This window comes from Saimiri boliviensis, chromosome 8 (assembly GCF_048565385.1).
Source record: "Saimiri boliviensis isolate mSaiBol1 chromosome 8, mSaiBol1.pri, whole genome shotgun sequence".
Taxonomy (NCBI): domain Eukaryota; kingdom Metazoa; phylum Chordata; class Mammalia; order Primates; family Cebidae; genus Saimiri; species Saimiri boliviensis.
Genome location: NC_133456.1, coordinates 38,426,374 through 38,444,125, shown reverse-complemented (window position 1 = coordinate 38,444,125; position 17,752 = coordinate 38,426,374). Strand labels below are relative to the sequence as shown.

The window sequence follows — 17,752 nt, the reverse complement described above, 5'->3', positions numbered from 1 at the left end:
TGCATTAGATCTTTTAAATAAAACATATTTGTAAGGCATTTAAAATATATTCTTTTCAAGAAGTCAGTAGGGGCCAAAAATCTCTTGGTTGTGCTTTAGATAAACCTGGAGATAGATGCCGGAAGAAGCTAAATTGCTTTTACCCCAAGAACATTGCCAGAAGTGCTGAGCAGTCCATGGCAGGTAATTTCAGTTATGATAACCTTAACCTCCAGCTGCGACTTACTTCCTTTTGATTGGAAATAGAAAGTTTAAATTACTTTGCAATTGATCTACTTACTCCTCTTTTACTCTATGAGTGGGTCATTTTCCTATCTACTACCCTACTGTGGGAGGAGTGATCTGATTGAATTTATAGGTGGGACTACCCTGGCCATTTCCTGATCACTTGTTCTCTAGAAAGAGCAACTTGTCTTATTTAATAGTGTGTCCTGTCCAACTGATTTGCTGTCCTACAGATTGACTCCATCAAACTTTACAGTTATTTAAAATATATTTGAAAAATATATTCAGAAATATTTAGTGACTACATATGGTTTACATATAAAGTTTGAATTCATCTTGGTATTAGAAATCTAATTTCAGGTGCCAAACTACATTTCTAGCCCTCTCTTTCCCTCTTGTCCTCTACTCAGCCTTCTGCTCTAGGTCAAATCTAATAGCAAATCAGAATCATCTGAGCAACATTTGAAAATATAGATTCCTGGACCTCATTCCTAAACAAATGAGTCATTATCTTGGAGTAGAAAGGGACGTCTGAACTTTTTTCCAATTTATATAGAGTACCTACTCATTGAGATGAAAAAGATGACAACCCAATAGAAAAATGGACAAAGAACACTAAAAAGGAAATGTAAATGTTCCCTAAACACGAAAAGGTGTTCAATCATATGCATAAAAAGAGAAACACAAACCAACACTACCCTATACTTATACCATTTTTCACATACTACAATAGCCAAAAGTATCCAAAAGTTTGATCACATACATTAATTGGAGAGATTTGGGGAAATAAACACTTTTAAACATTGCTGGTGGATTTGTAACACAATTCAACTTGTATGGAGAGAAATCAGGAAATATCAACTCAAACTACATTTTCTATTTGGTCTAACAATCCTGCTTCTTAGATGTACACACAATGTCACAATTAATAGTAACCTTGTTCATATATCACTCTATGTATGTGTGATACATGTTTAAGAACAAAATATTGAAAATAGTCCAAGTGTCCACAGACAAAATGTTTAAACCATAATAGAATCTCAGAAGTTTTTGATAAGAAATGGGGAAGATTGCTATATACTCATAAAAAAAGATCCTAGAAATATTTTTAGTGAAAAAAGCAAGGTGTGGAACAATATACATAAAATACATGCTATATTTTGTATAAAAAGAAAAAATGTATAGGTATTTATTTGTATTTGTCTTAAAAAGTACTAAATGAATAAATAAGGAATTATAAGATTACCTGTGGGGGCAGAGAATAGTGGGGTAAAGGGGTCAAGAATGGATACAAGACTTGTCTGTAGAAAACCTTTTTATACAGTTTTGACTTTGGAAATTAAAAAAAAAATTTCTTTGAAAAATTAAAAACAAAAATGCCTTGATCGAGTCATCACCCTATCAAAAAAAAGGCTACTCATTTTTCAAGGCCCTTCCATTAAATCAAGCTACTTTTCAAAATTCTCTGATATTTTTAATACCTTATCTGATGACTACAATTGGAAGAGCAAATCCCTCTGCTACATTCTTCAAACACTTGTCGTGTAACATTTGACATAGCAGGCACTTTCCCCCTTTGGAATGTCTGGGATTAGTCTTGACATTGATATGCTTGATGTTGGATGCAGCAAGGTCAGTGGACTGAGAAGACCGAGCAGGTTAGGAGACAGGCTCTCTAGTCCCCAGGGCACAGAATGATTGATAAGTAAAGATTAAGTAAGCAAGGGGGGACACACAGCTGGTATGTGGAAGTCTGAACACTCATCCAGCCTCTCCCCCCAGCTTAGTGTTGCAGGGTCTAGAGAAGGCAGCTGCCAGGCACTGTCACTACTGATGAAAGGAGGAGTTGGGGGCAAAGGGTCAATTTTTTAGGACTGCCCCAGAGGCAAAGCAGTATCTTTGAATTGTTATGGATCCTGATGACTATAAGGCTTCTCTAGAAAGAAAAATTCTATTCAGCAGGATCAAAGACAGAAAGGGTATTTTAGGCTGATTTGTATACTATCATTCTCATTTAAATTTATCTATCTATCTATCTATCTATCTATCTATCTATCTATCTATCTATCATTTTGAGACAGAATCTCACTCTGTCACCCAGGTTAGAGTGCACTGGCAGGATCTCGGCTCACTGCAACCTTCGCCTCAGGTCCAATTCTCCTGCCTCAACCTCCCAAGTAGTTGGAATTACAGGCATGCACCACCACTCCCAGCTAAGTTTTGTACTTTTAGTAGAGATGGGATTTCACCACATTGGCCAGGCTGGTCTCGAACCCCTAGCCTCAAGTGATCCACCCACCTTGGCCTCCCAAAGTGTTGGGATTACAGGCGTGAGCCACTGTGCCCGGCCTATCATTCTTATTTTAGAAATTCACTTATCAAGTCCTTAGATAGTAAGAAATCAACATTTTCTCCCTCCTTGTTGCCATATTCCATGAACTTTGCCACCTCTCTTGATTACCCTCAAACTCTCCTTTCTTTAAAAGAAGCTATAAAAAAACTTCCCTTGCCCTATTAAATGTCCTGGGTATTCTAGCTCTTAATATCTGGTGATAAAATGCCAATGTTAAAATATTTTTCATCTCTAAATATTGCTAAGAAAGAAACATGCTGGCTGTATGTTTCCCCCTACTTCTTTTTTCATTCTGCAGTGAAGTGCCTTTAGCCAGCAACTTCTTCCTGTATGACAAACTTTGTAATCCATTCACTTAACATACACACCCAACATTCCTGTCCTTGACTGATATTTTATACCACTAACAAGAAAGAATGACTCTATATGTTAGGCCATTTTAAACGCCACATGCAATATATTCTGTGCTGATAAAACCAGATAGGCATTGGAATTTGCTCAAGCATAAATAACTTCCCTTTAGATGAAAGCCTAAAATCTTACTTAAGGTAAGTTTCTTGGTGTTTGTAGGTTCATCAGTGGTGTCCAAAGATGTTTAGCAAGATGGACCAGCTGGTGAGTACAGCCCACACTGTAGTTGGAAGCGCGCCACTGCTTTCAAGGGCCAGAAAAGTCTGGAATAGTAGGCAGGGCTTGATTTATTTTTAAGGAAAAGTAAGGCCATCTGATAGATTTCCAACTGAAAATCAGTCAAGGCTGGAGTTTGGTTCACTGAGCCCATGGCTCATGCCAATTCTTATTTTCCCATGGCTGACTCCCAGTCTTGGCTGAAAGTGCTACAACCTTTCCCATAAGGGTAACCTGGGACATGACACAGGGAGAGAGAGGCCTTCCAGGAATTAGAAGAGAAACAAAATAAAGGATCCCCCTCCCCAAAATCAGGTCCAGGCTGCCATTCAGTGAGGAAAATGCGCAAATCATAAAACCTGATTTCCAATAAGGCAGAAAAAAAAAAAAAAAACCCTCAGCCCTTCTACAGTTCATATTCAATCCAGATGTCTAGAAAACAGCAGGATTATGCTAAAAATTTGCCAAGGCAGTACCAGATGCCTATAATGGGACCATGTAGAAGTTGAGGTGGAAGCTATAATGATTTTTCCAGACCCCTCTGAAATAAGGAATGAGAACACTTTGTGAAAGCGTTAGTAGGTAACACGTTTGACACTGGGAACACCTGGTTTGTGAGGGCTTTCATCACTAGCCAGCACCAGTCTCTGTGAGGGAGTGAATACTTGCTTCCTTTCTGGACATCTGGAGTGCAATTAAGCTCACTGCCCTCATGCTATTATTTGAAAAATCCAGGAAACAAATGGTTGAATCCTAATTAATCAATAAATATGTGGCTTTGTAGTATTAGTCTCTTGGCCTTCAGTTTTATCACCAAGAATAGTAATGAAGCCTGATGTGAATGATCTGTTGTGAGGGTTCATGTGTCAACATTGTGTAATCAGCACAAAGCAATTACAAGTATTTTGGTTATAGGTGCTCTAGTGACAAGTGTGACTTGATCATTGATCTCCACATGACTACCAGATCAAATGGTGATGCGGAGGATGACCACATAACAGTGCCTGTTACCTGACCGGTACTTCTGTCCACTATCTTCTTTAATCCTGTGAAACAGATATGACTGTCTTCTAAACAAAGACTTAGGAGTAGCTTTCCCCAGGTCACACAAGTAAATTGTGACCCTGGATTTAAATCTATCTATCTCCAGAATTTATTTTGTGTCTTTTGTTTGTATGATCCTTATTGTTGTTGTTTTGGTTAAGGAAATTCCTTTTTGCTTTTTCTCCCCCTAAATATACACATAGTGCAGAGTAAATGTCCAAAAATGAATCATCAGCCCAAATAATTTATGATGGGATATTGGAAAGGATGCCATCTCAGAGGAAGATGGGCTATTTAAAGTAGAGAATGCACAACTGATACTTTACACTGGATCAGCTCTAGATATCTGCTGTATAACATTGTACCTATAGTTATCAATACTGTATTGCGCACTTAAAATGTATTAAAAGATTTCACATTAGCTATACTTACCACAATAAAAAAATATGAATTAGAAAGCTAGACCATATTCAAATCAAGTTGACATTATCATGACATAATATAACTGATATGTGTTCAATTATACTACAATCGTATGATAGAAAAATCTGTGAGATAATATATTACATGTATTGAAGTTAAATGTTAACATATAGGCCGGGCGCGGTGTCTCAAGCCTGTAATCCCAGCACTTTGGGAGGCTGAGGCGGGTGGATCACAAGGTCAAGAGATCAAGACCATCCTGGTCAACATGGTGAAACCCTGTCTCTACTAAAAATACAAAAAATTAGCTGGGCATGGTGGCGCGTGCCTGTAATCCCAGCTACTCAGGAGGCTGAGGCAGGGTAATTGCCTGAACCCAGGAGGCGGAGGTTGTGGTGAGCCGAGATCGCGCCATTGCACTCCAGCCAGGGTAACAAGAGCGAAACTCTGTCTCAAAAAAAAAAAAAAAAAAAAAGTTAACATATAATTTGTTATATATTATTAAATATATTTTTATAATCCTTCAGGTGCCTTTAGATAAAGTATGTTTTATGAAAACTATATAGAATATGAAAACAATGGAATATAAAGAATTACTCTAAGGGATTTTTTTTTTCTAGATAAAACATGAACAACAACAACAAAACAGTAGAAAATACATATAAGAAAAACATTCTTTAAAAAATATAAAGCCCTAGAAATGCAATAATTGTAAACGAACCAGGTGGGTCAGATTTTGGGCTTCTGACTATGAAGCTTAACTAATCACAGTAAATCATCTTGCAGTGTTCTCATGAGAACTGCAATGAGTTAGAGCTCAGCTGCCCAACACTGGGCTGTATGCCTCATGAGTCTCAAATGCACCATTAATATGTAAAATTGTGAAAACCCTAAATTCATCCAAATTTTTCTGCTCTCCGAAAGGACTTGAGTGCAGTTCAGTCCATATTTTCAGTGACTTTTCATTTATCTTAAGAGCTTCTCTCAGCTCTGGTTAATTCCTTCCTGAAGCTTGCCAGAGTCAAGTACTTCCAAGAGTCTGGCAAGTCCCATCTGAGATGAGCCACCTGCAGCACAGAGTCTGCAGGAAGATCAGATGGGGCTGCTCACAGGCAAGAAGACTCAGTAGCCAGAAGAAAATGTCTGACTGCCTCTGATTCTCTCCCTGTATTACTTTGTACACTGTTGTAATATAATAATACACTGTATTACTTTCCCCATTTTCTTCCACTTTACTGACTTTCAGACAATAGAGTGTTTGCATATTTTTCTTTTTAAAGTGTTGAAAACTTAAACTGGAACCATCCTGGAATGGCTATTTAAATAAGCAGGCAAACTGGCCTGTGTTACCACAACCAAAGAGCCCTCTGAACATCTGCATTTTCTTCTGGGTCCTTGGGTCCCCCATGTACCTCTCCTATAAAGCTTGTCCCACCTTAGATATGAGAAAAACAACAATATAATGAAAATGTTGAAGAGAACCTAGCTGAAAGTGGTCGATTTTCATGGTGCTGTTGTTGACAGGGCCGAAGATGGTGATGACAGATATTTTCCTGGTGGCCATCTTGCAGAAACTTTCCAGATATTCATCACGTTGTTGCACATACATATTGTTCTCAGCCTTGGGAGCAGTGATCAGCTGGAGGTGGGTGAAGACAAACAAATACTAATTTATAGTGATAGTTTCACACTGGGGCAAAACCCAAAGAGAGGATTTGGAAGAGAGGGCTGGTAGTGACTGCATCTAAGCTACAGATACCCTGCTGAACAGTTAGCATAATTAGGGCCAAAAAGGGCCATTTGGAAAGGCCTCCTTTTGTCTCCAAGACAGCTTAGAGTTTTCTACCCACTTCCATTATTTACCTTCATTACTAGTCTCCATGTGTCTCGGTTTTCTCATTTGTGAACTCTGCACAGGAATACTTATTTTGCAAGGCTGTTGTGAACATTACATGAATACTTGGCATGCAATAATTGTTCAATAAGTGTTATCTTTCTGCCTCAATTTTGATCTTCATTATTCTCATTGGCTGATTAGATATTGGTTAATTCAGTGGTTGCCACTGTTACTCACATTTCACAGAGCTAAGAAAGTTTTATAGTCAGGCCCTGGGCACTATGAAACATTCTGAGATTTAGAACTTTTAGAAAACCTTGCAGAAGGGTTTTTTGATGACTTTTAGTCCTATGTTTTGTCACATAGAATATATTCATTGTCACACTAGGCCTGCACAAGGTTAGTGGTGTTTGTCTTTTGATATTGCAGTTTTCCAACAGGATGTTTTTTACTTTAAGTTTAGCCGTCTCTGTAGCTCAGACCTGGTATTTTTCACCTAATCCTCTGTCTTTCATCCTCACTCTGTGACCCCTGTCTTCTGGGAAAAAAAAGAAGAAAGACAAAGCAATCAAAGAAATAACTTTAGTCATCAGCGATCTGAGAAAATGCAATTTATTTTGGATGCAGTGAGGATAACCCTATTTTTAAGAGATTCTCTTGAATCTTTTCTCTGAGAATGTCTCACTGTTTTTATCTAACCTCATACAAAAGCTTCTTTACTCTCTTGATTATTTTAATTACCCTTCTCTGAGCCTTCTCCAATTTTACGAGGTCTTCTTGAGCTGAACCTAGAACTGTGGTGTTCCACACTCCACAAGCTAGTGGGTACAGGGCTGCTAACCTTGGAGGTGAGAGGATGTGAAATTTTATTCTGATGATGACCAGGTCTTTGCTGAGATCCTTGATCCCACATAGTTCACCAGGCTGATATCTGCAATGAACACTGCTTGGCCTTTGTTGTGTCATCACTAAGCTCGGAGGCAAAACTCCATAAATTATTTCTCTGTAAACAACTTCTTGCATTTGACTAAATGCAAATTTATCAGTCAGTTTTCTTGCATTTGACTAAATTCAAACTTATCAACCAATTTTCTATTTATCCACCTAACCTTATAACCTGTTTCTGAAGTTTATGACTATTAGCTTGGCATTTTTTCAGAGGGCAAGTCACCAGGCTGTGTACCTCTTCCAACTATTTTATCAAAAATGGTTAATAAATCTGGTCTCAGCTTGATCCTGCTGTTTATTTTTCTCCATCAGAAACGTCTGTATCACTGCCTGTGGGCTTTCCCTTCTAAGAATTCTCTCCACATGACAAAATACTCTTCCTTGAGGAAACTAAACATGTTCAATCGCCTTTGAATGGAACATTAACAAAGGTTTTTCTGGGATGAAGTTTTTGTTTTGTTTTGTTTTTCAGATCCTAATTAATTTTAAATAGATATGCTCTAGTTTATTTTTAATGTGTTTCTATGCCTGTTCATATATACATTCTGGGTAGGAAATGTTTGTTTTAGGAACATAATTTCCCATGGGGAAAAACAAAATTTCTCCAAATTTATTCATTGATTCACGTTTAGCCTTAAAACAAGATTTAAGGCAGCTATAAAAAGATGTGGTGATGGTATTTTTAGTTGCTTGGTTTGTCTTTAATTAGTTTTATGGCATCTGAAAATATTTTTTCAGATTTTGATGGGAGCCCAGATTCCTAAGTTTTATTTTAAGTCGGTATATTTTAGGTATTTTTTTCTGACTGTCACGTGCTCAAAAGCACGCTATTCTGCAATAAATAAAATGAATGTTTAAGTAAAAACACAAAATGGTAAAAACAAAGGTAACAGAAAGGGACTTAATATTTATGGTTTTGGATTCCCTGTTCTAAATTAAGGATAACCCCATATTTAGAATATATTTAAAAGAGTTTCTAAGGCAAAGCTGCTGAGATGTCAGATGACAGAAAATTGCCTGTTTCTGTAGCTTCAGATTCATACATAGATTCCATTTCATTCATCTCATACTTTGCCTTACAATCCATGGACAGGGCATGGTATGATAGGATTTGAAGAGTCCTCAACCCTCCTCTAGTCATCTCCCCCTGTATATATTGGGAATTTCAGATAGTATGTAATCACATAGAACCTAATCCTCCCCTGTGTGGTAGGCTCTCCCACACAGCTCTATACACAGTGGCGTGAGGCCATGGATACCCAGTGGGAATCTCACTTAAATAAATAAGAGCCTCTGATGTTTATTTTCACGTCAGACCTTTTGCCCGAGAAGGCCTTTAACCACCAGTAAGGTGATGTTCATTTTGCAGGACTCACTTTCTAACTTCTGGCCCTCCCCATTCTGGCCCTGGGCTCCCTTTTGGTAATGTCCTCTTTTACCTGCCTTACCTGACCTCTTGACCCCCTAGAGCCAGACCAGTCTAAATTAGGAAATGAAAGGCATCTTGGACAGAGAGACACAGAGAAAGAATAATTCCAGTCAAAGTCAGGGTGCTGTCATTTCAGTCCTAATTCAATCCCGGGCTTGCTTGTAGCCTGAATAAACCACTTACTCTTCTGAACCTCAGCTTTGTCATTGTTAAAATGAAACAACCTTCCTGCCAACCTCATCGTGTTGTGAGAACTGAGCAAAAGTAAATATATCTGTATATCTTTATAGGTACATAAAATACACTTATTACAGATTTATTTATTCCTAATAAATAAAAAATGTGTCCCCCAAGCACCTGCAGGTATGTCACCTCTGAACAAGTCACCCACAAGCCTTACCTCTGTCTTTGCCCTTGTCACCCTCCTACCTTGGAAGCCTGCCCCCTTCCTTCCCTAAATCTGAATCTGACTTTCAATGCATCATCTTCCTTAAAGTCTTTTCTAGCATTCAGGGATCACTTCCTCCTTTTAATTATTGTTCTCATTGTCTGCCCCGCCACTTGGAATTTAAATATTTCCTTCATTTACCATATAACTGTCACATCTCCCCAGGCAGAATGTAAGCTCCACAGACCGTATTACTGTCCTGTAGATGGTAGAGGCATAAATGCTGGCCAACACTCCTCAGGTTACATAGATCACCCCAGTCAGAGGAGAGGAGAGGGACTCAGGAACAAAAGGTTCCCGTGGTTATGAATGTCTAGATGCAGGCTACAACTTTACCAGTTGGTAAAGACACTTTCCCTTGCATTTAATCTGCTCCTCAAGTTTGCAACAGAGAAAATAGAGAAGGCTGATGGTCTGAACCCATTACAGGGACTCTCTCCCTGTGTTTTGACATCTCCATCCCATTCACTTTCTAGTTTGGCAGTATTTCAGGCAGTGTTTAAAATGGAAACGATTTCCAGTCCCCTCTTCCTAAAAAGAGCATCTTAGAACTCCTCAGTAAACATTATTTTCCATCACTTGGCCTCTTTCCAGTTTGATGGCAATAAATTAGGGCATGTATCCTGAATTTAAAACTGTGTTGTATTTCTTTTTCATGCTTCTGTTCCAACTGGTGTGTTGGCTCAATGAGCCTCAGAGGATAAGGAAGCCTGTTTGCATAAGTAAAGAGAGCAAACAGCAATGGAAAAAAGCTAGAGGGAAGATATTTTAAATCTCAGATTATTCAAAATACTGTGTTAGGCTCAAAACACTAGATTTTTTTTATAGGATTCTGAAAAATAACTTTAAAGCTAGTAGTCTGCCTTAATGCAACAGGAAACCTCCAATCCTTTCCTAAAATTAAACCAAATAAGTAGATTGTTGCCCCAATGCACAGATGTTTGAAGTAAGGTTGAATATATTAACCCACTTGAATTACAGGAGATTCAGTCACCAAAGAATGCTTAAACTTGCACTTGAATTCGTGCAATTCAGCATTTGAGGTCCCTTGTTAAACTGACAAGTGAATAGATCTCAGAGCGCAGAATGATGGCTTGTCAGCTCTTCCCCATAGTCCAATGTTTTGGTGATAAACAGCTTACCTATACTCCCACTATCATCAGCCCCAAACTTAACACCAAGCGGGTTGAAGGATTAGGTTAACTGGAATCCAATCTATTGTTTTTGACTGAATGCCTGGAAAGCCAGAGAACTGAGCGCAGAGAACTCGCCATGTATTAAAGGCAGAAACTCCGCATTTGTGCTTAGCAATCCCTTGCTACTTATCTGGGTGATTCAAAGTTGAAAATAATTTTTTTTTTTTTTTTTTTTTTGAGACGGAGTTTCGCTCTTGTTACCCAGGCTGGAGGTAATGCAATGGCGCAATCTCGGCTCACCGCAACTTCTACCTCCTGGGCTCAGGCAATTCTCCTGCCTCAGCCTCCTGAGTAGCTGGGATTACAGGCACGCACCACCATGCCCAGCTTGTTTTTTGTATTTTTAGTAGAGACGGGGTTTCACCATGTTGACCAGGATGATCTCAATCTCTCGACCTCGTCCGTGATCCACCCGCCTCGGCCTCCCAAAGTGTTGGGATTACAGGCTTGAGCCACCGCACCCGGCGAAAATAAATTTTTTAATTTCTTTGTATTCATATTTATTAATTTTGAAAATTCATATTTATTAACTAGCAAGATCATTCCTCAGTTTCCCCTTTACTTTATGGCATATTCCACAGGAAGCTCGTACCCACAAGAATTCAGAAAGGGAGATTGGCCTAAATTTGAGCTTTCAACTGAAGCAGACCTGAGTTCTAAATCTGACTTCACCACATATTAGCTATATATTTTGGGTAACTTCAGCTTCTGTTTTCTCATGTGTAGAAAGGAGTTAATAAGTCATTCCTTGAGGGACTGTTGTGAGAATTAAACCACACAGTCTCATCAAAGTACCTTGCAGGCCATGCCCTTCTTTGTCGATAGGTTTAGAGGCAGGAGGTTCAAAAGAGTGAAAACTAGTCTAAAAATAGGACGCTTTGCTCCACCTGCAGCTCCTGTGAAGGCCTCTGGGAAGCCATCCGTCCAACTGTGACCTACACCATTGCTGCCAGTGTTTCTCTAAGTAATTGTTAAGTAGCAGTTATGCGATATGTCCACATCTAAAGAATGGTATAAATAAAGACAAAGCACTAAGGATTTACAATAAATGGTAGTTAGGTACCAGGTTACTGAAAAACTGAAAAGAGGAGCTGAAAGTCCTGCACAATTTCTTGGAATGTAAACCTTCTTTCAGTTAGAGCATACTGGTTAAGGCCAGCTGGAGGTAGCTGTTCTCAGCCATACTTAAACAGCTTGAGAGTGCTAAACTTTAATGAATAGTAGTCGAATCACTGAGCTTCCTGAGTAACATTAGCCAAGTTTGATGGGAAAACTGAGTGGAAAAGGAGAAATGGCACCAACAATGTTTTTCACCCATTGGGCTCCTCTCTGGTGAAAAATTCTTTTTTCTCCATCTTTTGCTTTTGTATCTTGTTTATTTCATCTGATCTTTTCTAATCCATTCTTACTTTAGACATCATTAGCTCTTCAGAAGACACATCTCTGATATGATCATCAGCTGGCGACACATAGGATCAAAGCCTGAAAAGCCTTGTGTTAGTGTTTTCTTTCTAATAACAAACCTGGTTCTCTCACTAGCCCAAAGAACCAGCACTGCCAGGAGCAATTCCAGCTGGTTTCTGTTTTGCCTCACATGACATCAGTAGAAACTGTCATTTGAGTTTCATTTGCTAGAAATTTATAACCAGGGATACTGTTAAAAGCAGAAAGGGCCCAGCTGGGCTTTCAGATCCCCGACTAAGGGAGTGGTGAGAAGCAGGGAGAAATGAAAAGCATTACTCATATCAGGGATACACTATGAAAACCCCTTTCTTTTGATTCACAAGCTAGCAGCAATGGGAAATATTTGCCAGTCGGGTGCACAATTACAATCCTGACATTTTGCCCACGATTTTTTTTTTTTAAAACCTGATCATGAGGAACACTTTGCCTGCCCTGTTGGCTGAATGAAAAGAGTTTAGTGATGTACTTTGGTGGGCTGGACAAAGTTGTAGGTACTCAGCATTGGAGCAAACCACTAATGCTTTCCCATGCCCCAAAAAGAGCAGTTTGCTCCCCACAGGGTCCCTAACAGACACTGAAGTATCAGGTGGAGTTTTACCCTGAAATCTGATTTCTTTTTTGTTCTAATGGGAACATTCCCATTTAAATTTATGTACTCTGAGAATATCCAAGCAGCTGTTAAACTACTCTAACAGCCTGTCACCTAATAACCTAAGTTTATATAGACACTTTAAGGCTCTGGTTAGATATTGCACCAATGTACATAAAATACATAACAAAACACACACAGGCACACACACAAATCCTTAGAATCAACCAGAGCTAGGTTTTGCTCTAATACATAAACCCACTATCTATGTTAACAGCTAAGAGAATTTGAGATATGCCTCACTCATGATAAACATCACAAGGAACTTTGCTCTGAGTAATATTTCAAATGCACATTTAAACTTTCTGAAACCACTTACAATAAATGGGCACCAGAGTCACTCTGCCCAGATCATTAACCCAAATTTAGGCTAGTGTGGAAAACCTACAAGATCTTCTCAGAAATGCCTGGAGAAAAGAGTTTCTGTCTTTTTTGGTGGGGGGAATGCAGGCTGTGCAGTCACCTTGTGGGGGTGGGTTCATTCAGGAGGATGGGTGCTGCCCTCAATGGCATGAGTTGATTCTCTCACCCAGGCATCTGAGAAAATCATTCTGATTCACATTACCCAACATCAATTTACTGACCTTTTACTTAGAATTAATGGTAACAATATCCTTTTCCTCCTTGACAGCCTGGATTAAAAAGCTAGCCTTGAGAAGCCAGGGATAGAAATTTTGGAGGGTCACTAAAAGAGGGAAGGAGAAGACATGAAGAGGAGAAGGAGTCATTTGCACATCACCGATAAAAACTGCCCTTATATGTAGGATGGGCTCATTCCTGCCCAAAGCCCTCATTTAGTGGTGGCACGTGATGGTCAAAAGAGAGGGTTGCTGAGATAAATCTGTGACTTATTCAACACGAGTGGTAGAACCGCAGACCAAGGGCAAGTAGGGATGGCTTGTCTCCTTTTTGACACACAGGTGCACAGGCACATGCACATATTCATTTTACAGTGACCTGGAGAAACTGACATCTAGATTTCAAATTCAGGTGTATCTCTAGAGTACTGGAAATTGAAGCAATCAACCCAGTTCCCCACATTCCACTCTGGCTCTTCCTAGCAGTTGGATAGGGATGGAAGAGGTAGCTTTTAAGGGGAGAAGATTTCTGCCAGCTAATTTTAAAAGGACCCATGACGGTCACACCAACAAGGACTCTTCCCTACTGTCAGTCATGCCCACTACGCACCCAGGCTGTCTTACTTTCCTCATTGAGTGCTCCGATGTTGATACAGACCTAATTAGAGAAAGAGGGGGCCTCTGCTATTGTCTCATAGACATGATCCTAGTTCCTAAGTCAGACAGAGAGAAATGCTTTTATTAAGATGTGACTGAAGTCAGTGCACTCTCTTTTAGGAATTTCATCATTCTTTTCATCCTTTGGACTTGGTAAATGGGACCTGTGTCCAGAAATATCCCTTAGAAAAGAGTGGTAGAAATGAAGGAAGAAGTTGACTACAGGTGCTCCCCTGTGCTCATGTCTAGGGTTCCCCAACCACTGACTTTGTACCACAGGGCCATGAGTTGTGTGAGCAGAACTTCGTAGGGCACTAAACCAGAAGGAGCTACTGGCCTGCTGCCCTCTTTTGCCAGACTTCTGATCTTCTTCACACAGTACAGGGTCAGCCACAGTCTGGCATCTAGCAACATGATTTTTACAAAATCAGCAAAACAGACATTAACATGCCCTGCCTCAGCCCATAGAACAATGCCAAGGAGAAAGCTACTTACAAGGAGCCTTCGCTTGCCTTCAAAGGACCCCAGCAGGTCGGCCACTGACTTCCTGGGACTCTGTGTGAACTGTTTGGTGGTGGGTTTCTGATAGCCGTCCTGTTCTGTTTTCGCTCCTTTTTTCTTCTTGCTCTTCTCTTTCTCTTGCTTGCTCTTTTTCTCAGACTTCTTCATTTGCTTTTCACTCTTAAGTAACTTGTCTGGGTTCTCATTCTTCATCTTTTTTTTCTTCTCCTTCTCGGGTTTCTCAAGCTTTTCATGCTTTTTAGACTCTTTTGCTTTTTTAAGGGGAATGTTCCCCACCTGCAGCTCCTCCTCCAGCTGAGAGGCAGTAGGCCGGCTGAGGTCATACTTATCCTCGTACTCATTACTAAGAATTTTGTCCTGGGCCTTCTTTTTGGGAGGTTTCTCCTTTGCTGGCTTGGGATGACCTGGCACCACATTTGGGTCTCGGTGGCCGTGTTCCCGCCTGTCCATGCGGTTGTCTCGGAAACGGCCTGGGCCAGCAGCCCTTGTGCTGGGCTCTGAGACGGTGGTGGGAGGGGCATCTGTGAAGCCCTCTAAGCTGGTGGCCTTGCTGGGCCTCCTGGTGGTCTGTGGCCTCTCCCTGTGCTGATCCTTCCGGGGTGGAGGGTAAAGATTCTCTGAGACTGAGGGTCCCCTAGCAGTGATCACCTCAGTGGTTGTTGGGGGCCTGTGGGAAGGTAAGGGGGTCCAGGGTCTCTGCGTGGTGGGAAAGGCAGTGGTGGTCATAGGTCTTGCAGCAACTGTTAAGACCCGGGACGTGGATCGAGTTGCTGTTGTGGCTGGAGCAGGAGGAAGGGTGGTAGCCCTGGGGGTTGAGGGAGGGGAGTGCAAAGCCACTGTAGTGGTGGCCATCTTTCTCAGGACCTTCATCCGACTCTCTCCGGTTGGTGGGACCTGTGCTCTCCTTGGGTCCTCTTTCCTCTTCTCACTGCCCAGGCTCTGCCTTCCTGCTCCGCCATCATTCCCCTCCTCCACTACCTGGCCCTCTACACCAGCTGCCTTACATTTCTGGACAAAGCCCTTCTGCCTGATCTTCTCGATCCTGCGGATGGGACCCTGGTCAATGACCTCGTACATGGCTTCCAGCCTGACGGGGTAAGGGTAGCGCTCCTCCACTTGCAGTGTCTTTTTCAGCAGCACCATGCCAAACTTGCCCTTCTCCAGCTTCAGAAAGCTCATCAGCTTAGGGATGAGGCTAGGGTCCAGGGGCTGCTCCAGGATCTGGCCCTCGCTGGTGATCCTTCTCACCTTGCCTCCTTCCTCACCTGCCTGGTGGAAGAGTACAATCTGCTGGATGTGCCTCTCCGCCAGCTCGCAGTACACATCGTCTTTCAGCAGGCTCATCATGAGGCGGTAGTAGCCTTCTGAGGCATGAGGGGCTGAGATGACCCATACTCTGTTCTTCCCTGCAAAGCTGGCAAGGATGTTGGGAGAGCTGGACCCCGAAGGGAAACGCAACATTCTCGACCGAGCTGAAGACCCCTCATCTCTGATCATCTCACGAGGAGAGCTCCTGGCTGCTGGTCTTTGTTCAGGTCTCATGGGGGCCCCATTGATGTCCAAGCGGGCTGGCCGCTCTGTTGGGCGAGCTAGTCTCAACACTGGAACACTCCTCCTTCTCTGGAGAGGCTGAAGGTTTGGTTCTTCCATAGTGGATCTCTCAATTCCACGAGACCTCCCAGTGTGCCTCAGAAACCGAGCTGGCCTACTGCTGTCCCGGGAAACCAAAGGCACTTTCCGCCCTCCATGGCTGTCTCTAATCGTGGCATGGGGGTGGGGTTCTGAGCCACACACTAGCCACATAGCCAACAGCATGGTGAAATGGGGTCCCATTCTCCACGTCATTGTGTAATCCACTTTGCGATGCACTGAGGTCATAAGACAAAGGGGAAGGGGAAATAAAGAAAGAAAATCATTTAACTGGAAACAGAACATCATTTAACTGGTCATTTTCTTTTTCTCTATCCCAGCCAAGGGGAGGGGAAAAGGGTGGTTAGAGAAGAAGGAGGCAGGTCAGGAGATGGAAAATGGGATGAGATCCTGTTACTTTCAAGCCCCTATAATTTGTCAGTGTTTAACAGAGACAGTTACATTAAGCAAGAAATCCAATTCAATTCCCCAGGGAGCAGGCTTGCACTGTTTCAACTAAATGCTGTGGATTCTCCAAAGAAAATGCAAACTAGCATATTAATTATTCACATTTCATCTCTTCAAATAAGCAACAAAGAAACAAATAAACAGACCAAAGACAGAAAGGATTACACACTTACATGGTGGCTCATAGAGATGGAATGCAGAGAGTTGCAAAAGAAATCAGAAGTTTGGTTCCCAGGACAGTTTCCTAGATGAACTACTTTTCCTCCCAGCCCTCTCTCTCTTTTCCGAGGCTGAGCAATACAAAAGGGGTGTGCTGCAGCTCCAGCTTTCAGGGCACCGCCACAGATCCACAGCCTGTCCTGATCTGAGAGCTGAGCCGATTTCTTTTCTTTCTGGCTGTGTCTTTTTACCTTCTGGACAAGTAGGATGAGGTGAAAGGAGCTGTCCTTCTAAGTCTTTGTATCTCCATTTGTCTGCAGTTTCTCCTTGGTCTCGTGTGTCTGTGTGTGCCAGTCCCTTGTGCCGACACAGGACGCCCCTTAAAGTCCAGTCCTGGCGATTTCTGAATCTCACTCTTTCCCTCTTCTTATCTCCCTTTCCCCCACAGTCTGGCTTAGGCTCTTTGTTTCCGGGCGTAAAAGCACTGGGATTAATATGTTTTCCAGGCTGAGGGAAAACACAGGAATGTAATGTTGAAAAAGGACTTTTTTTTTTCTTTTCCTATGCTTCTCTCCTCCCTTTATTTCTCCCTACCTTTTTCCTCCTCTTTTTCTTCTGCTTTTTCTTCTTTCTCTTCCTGGATTCAGTCCCAGAAATGTTAGGACTACATCAGTTTTGCTCCAAACCAAACTCAAACAACAGCAGCCACTGGAAATCAAGAAAACTTCACTAAGAATTTAACAGATCAGCAAAACACCGCCTCCTTCCCATTTCAGCATGTTCAGAGTGGACTCAGTGAGGAGGGAGTAGGGCTGTTCTTTGGGGTGGGGGAACGTCTTGAAACTTCACACATCATCATAAATCACTTTAGAATAGGATGACTGGGGACTTAACCCCTTCCAAACCAAGTCATCGGGGTACCCTCTCTTCAAGTCTGTTCTTACACTGCACTTTGGAAGGAGGAAATTCTCAGATTTCTGCATCAGGCTGCAGGCTTTTTTTAGAGACAGTTACTTATTTGGGTCAGGGTGCTTGGCTGTGCAGACACAGACAGTATATATGTATTTATAGTCCCATGTGTATATTTTTATATCTT

General features: G+C 41.4%; 1 protein-coding gene across 2 annotated transcripts in view; it reads right to left on the bottom strand.

Moving 5' to 3' along the window:
- CCDC80 (coiled-coil domain containing 80) overlaps nucleotides 1–17,546 on the bottom strand; it is a 36,399-nt gene extending 18,853 nt beyond the window's left edge. Inside the window, exons 1-4 of one of the 2 annotated variants that reach the window (XM_010345992.3) lie at nucleotides 17,251–17,546; nucleotides 16,671–17,163; nucleotides 14,374–16,268; nucleotides 6,155–6,311 (exon numbers count right to left, since the gene is read on the bottom strand). In XM_010345992.3, coding sequence (XP_010344294.3) covers nucleotides 6,155–6,311; nucleotides 14,374–16,245 — 2,029 coding nt within the window. In that variant the 5' untranslated portion in view covers nucleotides 16,246–16,268; nucleotides 16,671–17,163; nucleotides 17,251–17,546. Of the gene's footprint in view, nucleotides 1–6,154; nucleotides 6,312–14,373; nucleotides 16,279–16,670; nucleotides 17,164–17,250 lie in introns of those variants that run through there. The other variant, XM_039477345.2, reaches the window with a different exon arrangement.
- Nucleotides 17,547–17,752: the final 206 nt, after the last annotated feature.